This window comes from Ostrea edulis, chromosome 7, assembly GCF_947568905.1.
Source record: "Ostrea edulis chromosome 7, xbOstEdul1.1, whole genome shotgun sequence".
Classification (NCBI taxonomy): domain Eukaryota; kingdom Metazoa; phylum Mollusca; class Bivalvia; order Ostreida; family Ostreidae; genus Ostrea; species Ostrea edulis.
The window spans coordinates 46,789,467-46,798,444 of NC_079170.1; the positions used below are offsets into that span (position 1 = coordinate 46,789,467).

The window sequence follows — 8,978 nt, forward strand, 5'->3', positions numbered from 1 at the left end:
ACTTTGTGCATATATTATGTATGTAATGAATGAAGTTGTGCTCGTCACATTTTTATTAAGATACATTAACAGTGGATGATTTTTTTTCAACTGCTTTTACTTAGTCATTTTCTTTTATATTGTTGTAGTGATTTGTTCTTTCACATAGCTTACTGCATTAGTTTAGGGAAGGGTACAATGTAATCATCAGTCTATTTGTCTATCTGTCTGCTCATCTGTCTGTGGATGATTTTGATGATGAAAGATGTGTCATCTTCCAGCTCATGTACGCTGAAATAGTACTAATTATTCATGTAATATTATTCAAAAAGTAAAAGAGGGGATGCTTACTCCTCCTAGGCACCTTATTCCACCTCTGGTGTGTCCAGGGGTCCGTGTTTGCCCAACTCTCTATTTTGTAGTGCTTATAGGAGTTATGAGATTGATCACTGTTCGTTATCATCACCTTGCATATTGAGCATACCTTCAATATTTTGAGTAAAACTCTATTGCAGAATATATAGCCTTGCATTTAGATAAATTGCTGTCAACAATCGTCATGTCAAAATGATGTCTTCATTATTCAATGAGAACAAATTCACCATTCCCATCATCCGATGTGCCTTGCTGGGGGGGTCTTAGTTGTGCTAGGACAGTTCTTTCTAAGAGTATCTTTCAATTTATTCTTGTGTGTGTGTGTGTGTGTGTGTGTGTGTGTGTGTGTGTGTGTGTGTGTGTGTGTGTGTGTGTGTGTGTGTGTGTGTGCGTGCGTGTGTGTGTGTGTGTGTGAATTAGGGCACTTGCCTACGTAAATGATGAAAAGTATTACCTTCCCGCCCTAAACACCTGCCATTAAAAGTGAAAAGTTGCAAGTCACTCGCGAGGTCTCTAATGGAAGTTTTTTGTTTGATTGTTGTTTGATTTAAGATATCAAAAGGTTTAGTTATGTAAAGTACCAATAAAGGGCACTCACAGGTTTAGCAGCTATAATTAGTTCACGTGACAACACCTACCACGACACGTAACATTCACAGTCCATTGGCTTTCACTTCTAACATCCGGTGCTTCACGAACAGTCACTGCCGAGAATCAAATGCGGGTCTCTGCGAAACAATTGCTCTCACCACTTTGCTAACCACAGTGGGCGTAAATCAACAATCCAACTCGCAAAACATTGAATTGTATAATTATAATCAATCAATATATAACTTAATGATTGTACAATTTAGAACTTATTGATTTGGAAAATCAATAAAATAAGTTACTTAAAATTCTTTACAACTTAATGTATCGCTGTGTTGTTGATTTGCGTTTGAACTGATAAAGCTGATACATAAATATAATTAGGTCAACTTTTTTTCCCGCGTCGTATGATGCATTTCATATCATACCTCTGATATATCCAGGGGTTCGTGTTTACTTAACTCTCTATTTCATATTGTTTATGGAAGTTATGAGATTGATCACTGTTCGTTATCTTTACATGCACCTTTCATAGTTAAGGGTGGTTGTTTAGTTCCAGGTTTCTTTGATCGAAATACAAATTGGTACATGTAACATTACGCAATAGAATAACAATCCATGGAAGCTCAATTTCTTTTTTTAACATTTTGACACTATACACCTTCTAAAGACATGTTTTATGCATCCTATTTTGTAAATAATCATTAAATCAATTTATTTAAACATTACGTCACAAACATGTCCATAACAGTAGTATTTCAATATACGTACCCCACGATTGTGAGAACCAAACTTTTTATTGAAGGACAACATGTACGTTTATCACAAATATCTAAATTACAAAACTCAAAACATTATATATTCATCTTTGTAAGCAGTTTAAGCATGTACTTTGGATCTGTAAATAAAATGTCCCTAGCCAGTCATTTACTTGATTTTAAAGTTTTCCCTAATACATAGTCCATATCCATCTCTGTGTTGGAATGATTTGTCATTAGACCTTCAAATTTACTATTCTGATAGCAATAATTCGAATAATCTGTTGTGTAATTATGAATCCTGTACATGTAGTTATGTTAAGTAATTTTCAATTCACACAAGTAGCTAAAGCTATATCCGCAAGGAGTGGTATCCCAGATCCCTTTCTCCTTCACATGTACATGTACGCAATCCGTTACATCTGTAGTCGCCTTGGGCTCTCCAGCTCTCCAGAAGCTAAACCCCAGAGGCAATCCAGTGGAACTCCAAACAAACTTGCTTTCACTTTTATTGTAAGTAGCGCCAAGCCATACAAAACCTCCTAAATTAAAACAACAAAGGGAAAATATATGACAAATAGTGAATTGAAAGCTCCATTATGTTTACTTTCTCAAAGATCATGCATGTCGTGTTTTATTTGAAAATGCAAAATGTGTACCTGATCCTCTATAGTATCACCCGTCAGATACTTACCACAGATTACATCAAATGCACTAACCAAACAAAGAATTGTCTTTATCATTGATTTTTTTTTCTTTCAACAAACTTGTTCCACTGATGTATTATCAATAGATGTAATTACTCTCAATCAAATAAAGTAGACAAATTGAAGATAACAAACAGTGATCAAACTCCTGTAAGCAACACAAAAAAAGAGAGTACGGCAAGCACGGAACCCTGGACATACCAGAGGTGGGATCAGGTGTCTATGAGGAATAAGCATCACCTGTTGATCGGTCACACCAACCGTGAGCCCTATATCTAAATCAGGTAAAGGGAGTTATCCGTAGTCAAAATCAGTATGCCAAGAATGGTCTAACAAATTTGACCGATGATAGGTTGTATTGCCAAACTAGGTCGTTACAACGACCATATGATTTGCAAAATGCTGACTTTAAAAGCGACTATTGCAACCCTTGTACAACCAACTTGTTTGTCGATAGCTCTTGAATATCGAATCAGTTGAGAGATATAAACACGATATGCAGGTGATACTGGGATATTGCTAAATAAATATGGGAAGTTGACGATGCAGAAGCTGAAGTCATCCCGTTTGTCATACAGCTGAGTTGTTGGTTTTGCGTTAATATCTACTTTCAATAAGATATCTAAGTATAAAGCAGAAGTGAACGGCTCTGTGGTGTCTTTTATTTCGAGTCCACTGGGATATATCGAATCGATATATTAATGAAAATTATTATTGTTTATAGATAAATTGTTGTCGATATATCTAATTGTCGAATTGAAGGCTACAGCAGGAGATTTTTTTTCTTCTCATGTAAACATTTTTTTTTTAAAAATCTACTTCATAGGAATATAAAAACAGGTCAACTAATAACAGTTCTTGCCCATGGGGATTCCAACAGGCTTTCGGAAGACATGATCACCAAAGACTACGAAGATTTTATCAGTGAGGAACTCCAGCATATTTTCTATTTCAACTTCAGAGTACTTGTGCGTGGAATAAGAGTGGTGCTTAATAAAGTAAGTTTTGGATGACTGATCACTAGATTTAAATATTTCTTACTTCATAGACAGTTGCTTCAACTGTCTATGAAGTAAGAAATTCTAGTCGTTAATTTATCGTGAGGAATGGTTGTGTAGAGTGTTCAAAGGTAATATGTTTTGACTTTGTTGATTTGAGAAAAGTTTTGCGATTTCAAGTTCACTAAAAGTCCTTTAGAATGTTGTAGAATCCACGTTTGATTTATACCACTTCTGGCAAAAACATATGAAAACATAGTGTAATAATTAAAATGTATGTAGTAGGTAATGTTAACTGAATAAAGGAATAATAAATATGAATATGTTATTACTGAATAAGAAGTGACTTTTCATAAATGATTAATTCCATTTGAACAAATCTAACCGATATGAACTCTGACATCCAAGGTACACAAGAAGACAGAATTGTTGAGACATGCACAAAGGAAATAATTTCAAGCTGATTTGTCGATAAAAGCTGTAGATGAACAATTTTGCACTCGGATATCCGTCTTGGACCTTCATGAGTTGCCAAGTATCACATGAATTGTTATACAAATGCATAATTAAACTTATAAAAAATAAGAAATAGAAAATACATGATTCCTGGCAAAAGAACTTTATCATTCTTATCAGTTTGATCCCAAATTGATATGACTTACCATTTGGTGAATTTGGTTCATATATGTTGTTCACAATGAAATCGTGTTCTTGTTCCGTTTCAATTTCCACCAACCTACTTCTATTTTGTGCACATATTTCCTGACAAAAAATCATTTAAAGCAAAACATTTGAAATACAATTATTATGATTCTATTCAATTGCCTTCTTGTTTTTCGTCTCTAAAATGCAATTTCTTTTGATGTTTAAAAATACCTGCGCTGTTTTCCATGTCCGTTTTTCAAGTGTGAGGAAGTAGAGGGAACCCTGGAAATACGCCCATTTCGTGTTCGAGGCTATCAATAAAAGTTTGTTAAAATCACATACACTGTACATGATGGGTGTAATACACATAAACTTCGATATCTCTAATGTGTTAGGACCGAAGAAAAATTTCGAGATACCCCAGGGGTCGAAAAATCGCACTTAATGAATTTCAAAACAATACCGTAAAACGTATATAGTACCAATTTTGATGCACCAGATGCGCATTTCGACAAATAATGTTTTTTGTTTTATTTGACAGGTAAATAAACACACCTTTTAAAAGCGGTAAAAGTTTTAATTAGGAGTTAGGGATTTTTTAATTCGTTTGCATATATATTGTATACTTATTACTTTATGCTAGGTACGTTTGTTATCATAACTAGGCCCTGTAAAATACTTCAAAAATAAAGAACAATTATCAATACAAATCATTGATATACATGAAGTTGATGATCCATAGTATTTATATATACACACATATCGGCGGATCTAGGTCTCTTGTAATGTTGAGTACTATTCAAACCTATCCGGAATCCGGAAAATGGACGATTTTCTTCACTTTCTCTACCTTTTAGGAGAAAATTTCATGTGGCCACATGCATCGGCCACAAAAAGCAGTACACTAGAGATAGATTATCTGCAAAAGAAGTAATTGTGCATGTTTCGTTCTGGCCGTTGACTGTGGCTAATTTCTTTGTTTTTATTATTTTTATATCTAATCAGGCGTTTGATTTTGACGTTTGTGCATAGGCGGATCGCCATGTAGCACATAGCAACGAATTGTACATGTATATAAATTACTTTATTTGATACTTCAACACTTACATTTTACATTTCGGTCGTTTATCATAGCCATAATCAGTTTTCAAGTTCGGTTCAGTATTACTGATACCCGGATTCGTGTTACGCGTTGTAAATGATAAAACGAGCACTGTAATAATGACGAAGACGGAAACGGGTATTATTGATGCCTTGGATTCTGTCTTTTTCGACTTCTGATTTAGCCTGGAACTTTTTTTCGGTTGTATGATCTTTATGATTCCTTTATATACCACTGCCAGATACTCCAACTATCCCCCAGGTTGGATACCGAGTCCTTCGTTAATGTAGTATAATAATCATATACTGAATTTTGGTGCAGATGATTTGAATGAAAAATAAAGTCTTTAATTGTTTAATTCTTGATTTCTATATCACTTTGATGTGTTTACTTTTACTTGTAATATCATGTGTTAATGTGTATTACGACAAAATTAAATTCCTATTTCAATACTCGTCCCCAAACTGCTTGTTTAATTATCGTACATGTATCATCTTATATATACATTCAAGTGTGCATTTCATTATCATCTCCAAACAACCAGTCTGCATAATTAGATACAGTTCCCAAATCAACAGCTTGGGGTTAATAAGACGTGATTATCGGCAATGGTTACATGAAACCCTTGCTAGACCTAACAGAAACGTTCAATAGACCAAATAAATAGCATAACGGGATGACTGTGTACTTCAGGTCTGAATTCACTGGAGCGAGAAATCATTGGGCTTCGAGATAACGTATGTGTTTTTAGCACTTGGGACAGTAAATCTACTTCGAGATAAGCCAGGAATTCGAGATTTCCGTGTTCGAGATACCGGGGTTTTATAAAATCATAAATATAGTAAAACTGGCCAGGAATTCGAGACATCCGTGGTACTCGACATATCGGTGTTCGAGGTACTGAAGTTTACCTTATATATATATATATATATATATATATATATATATGTGTGTGTGTGTGTGTGTGTGTGTGTGTGTGTGTGTGTGTGTGTGTGTGTGTGTGTATATATATATATATATATATATATATATATATATATATATATATATATTAGAAGTTGATTCGGCACAGTTGTAAATAAATATTGAAAATCAGAATGACACATTCCATAAAAAATAATCACTTACTGCTAGCGCTTTCTCCATTACTTTTAAATCCGGGAAAATATTGAAAGTCAATGCCAACATGAACTGTAAATCCGAGAACCTTATTTACTGTGCCACTTGCCCAACTTGTGGAGAAAACTACATAGGACAAACGAACAAACTTAATGCGCGAGTAAGGGTGCACAAACAACAAGTAAAAGATCCTAGTGGGCGGAACACCCCATGTAGTGAACATTTTGCGGAATGCGAGAGTGGTAAATTTAAAGTGTTCCCGTTCTTTAAAATGTGGACTGAAAATGAAACAACTCGCAAAGCCAAAGAGGACTATTTTATTAAACTTTTCAATCCAAGCCTTAATAGAAAATAATTATTTGAATAATGAGCTACAATTTAGCATAATATTTTTACAAAATAGACAATTACCAAACGCTACCGGTTAACGTTATTATGACGTCATAAAGGACTCGTTTGATTGACGTCATAACAAAGACGTTACTAAACATTTTTTGTATACTTATTTGTATACTGATGAATCATGTAGACATGGAGAAAGCGCTAGCAGTAAATGATTGTTTTTTATGGAATGTGTCATTCTGATTTTCAATATATATATATATATGTATGTATATATATATATATATATATATGTATATATATATATATATATATATATATATATATATATATATATATATATATATATGACTCTAAAGTGCGATGGTCGCTCCAAAGTGCGATGGTCATGACAAATTGCCATGGTCTGCGCCAAGTGCGATGGTTTGTTAACGTTACGGACGTCAAAGTGCCAAGGTCACGCCAAAGTCCGCTGGTGTAGAGTTCAGCAACGTTTGTGACGTCATATCATTGTGACTTTATTCTTAACGTCTTTCAAAATAAAACCGAAGAAATGTTATATGAACGACAGCAACGGCAAGATTTTCACTGTTGAGGATAGTGAGAACGCCAAAGTACATTTGTTGTCGAACTATCTTCTTCGCCCAAACATTCTTTAATTCATGATCATTTATTACGTTGACGTACACATATTAAATTCCAGGGGGTATGCTATGATAAAAAACATTCTATACGATTTCGCGTTGGAAATTTTTCTGTTTAATAACATGACAACGAAATGGTAATGAAACAAGTTCTTATTCTCATTTTTTGTACATGGATTTTGCACTGATATTTTGGTGAAACAACACACGGTTGGTTCAGTCTGTACTAAAACACCGTGTCATTTACAAACCAATGGATTTCGGTGTGTCACACCATCGCACTTTGGCCTGTCAGACCATTGCACCTTGTCGCTTGAGTGAGGTTCATCGTACTTTATCATGCCACACCATCGGGGTTTGGCGAAGACCATCGCACTTTGAAGTCCCATCGCACTTTGGAGTCTTACATACATATAAAGTATATATATATATATATAGATATATATATATATATATATATATATAAGCACTAAGTTCCAACAACACCCGGATACCTAAACGTATCAGATCCACAATATAGATACAAGGTCAAATACAAAAAATTATACATATGTATACTTTCTTTAAATAATATTTCGCCGTGTTACAGGTCTTTTTCAGTCGTTGAAAAACTGAGTTGCGAATGTTCCTTACCTTTGGACTCAAGTGTGGTTAATCTCCTATATATATCCTCGGCATCTTTATATATCGACCGTTTAAAGTCCTCAAACATCTGTGCATTGGATAATCGCAGGTTTATAAGTAGTCGCTCCTCATCATCTGGACATTTTTCCCCAGTGTCGAAGATTTTCTGACCATCAGCGGTTAGTGTTAAAAAACACACGAATAGTGATAAAGTGATAATTCTCATACTCTGTTGAGGATAATTTCTTTGTATATCCAAATAACCTATATTTTCTATGTTTAAAAACACAAATTATACAGTATATCTTTATATCGTTGCTGAGCACCACCTATGGTTAGTAGAGAAGGAAGTTACATATTGCATTAAGCAAAGTGACGGGAACAAAAAAAAACAACAACAAAGTATATAAAACACGTAACACCCTCTGAATATTAGGATACACAGCGCAATAAACCACGCATAACGAGGGCGATTTCCATAATATTGTGCAATTTCATGTAAGAAAGTATCCTAGTCTAAGGGGGAAATATCAAATTCGGAATTACTATGTAGAAGGTGAATTTACATTTCCTCTGAAGCGGTCATTGGATAAAATTTTTGGATAGGGTAAAACTGATGGTTCTTTTCTTACTGATAAATACACTTAAGATTTACAACTGATAATATTCCAACAGCTTATCAGAATTTCAATTTCAGCTGTATATCATTTCATCTTTTAGTGGTACGCTTTATTCACGATGAAAAGAATAACAATTAGTAACCAATCTCTCAAATTATATAACGAATACACAAATAGGAAATGACAGACACGGACTCCTGGAAACAGCAGAGTAGACATCCCCTGTTGATCAGTTACTACCGTTGTGAGCCTTATATCTTTATCAGGCAAACGGAGTAATACGTAGTCAAAATCGGTACGTACAGAATGTGAACAATAAATGTTAACAAATTTTTTTAACTAGTGTCAATGAAAAAGTAAAAAATCACTTTGACAATATCTGAACTTCATGGACATCTCGTAGAGACCATATTCCTAGTACAAACATCTGTACAATTGGTAGCATGTGGGACTGTAAACTACAATAGCTACATACTG

At 34.4% G+C, this 8,978-nt stretch overlaps 1 protein-coding gene across 2 annotated transcripts; it reads right to left on the reverse strand.

The window, feature by feature from the left end:
• Positions 1-1,561: 1,561 nt before the first annotated feature.
• Positions 1,562-8,402, reverse strand: LOC125655093 (C-type lectin domain family 4 member D-like). 2 transcript variants are annotated; one of them, XM_048885261.2, is made up of 4 exons: positions 7,891-8,402; positions 4,282-4,361; positions 4,068-4,167; positions 1,562-2,242 (listed from the first exon to the last, which is right to left on the reverse strand). In XM_048885261.2, the coding sequence occupies exons 1-4, from the start codon at positions 8,105-8,107 to the stop codon at positions 2,019-2,021; spliced, it is 621 nt and encodes a 206-aa protein (XP_048741218.2). In that variant the 5' UTR covers positions 8,108-8,402; the 3' UTR covers positions 1,562-2,018. The 2 variants fall into 2 exon arrangements, with proteins under 2 accessions (XP_048741218.2, XP_048741219.1); XM_048885262.2 differs by lacking the exon at positions 7,891-8,402 and adding an exon at positions 5,158-5,359.
• Between the last annotated feature and the right edge of the window lie 576 nt (positions 8,403-8,978).

Bases quoted from the DNA above. Each gene is read 5' to 3' on its own strand.
- LOC125655093 (XM_048885261.2), bottom strand. From the start codon at position 8,107: ATGAGAATTATCACTTTATCACTATTCGTGTGTTTTTTAACACTAACC. The intron at 4,362-7,890 runs GTAAGGAACATT...TTTTATTGATAG, and splicing joins AACCACACTTGAGTCCAAAG to CCTCGAACACGAAATGGGCG. The intron at 2,243-4,067 runs GTAAGTCATATC...GTTTTAATTTAG, and splicing joins TGAACCAAATTCACCAAATG to GAGGTTTTGTATGGCTTGGC.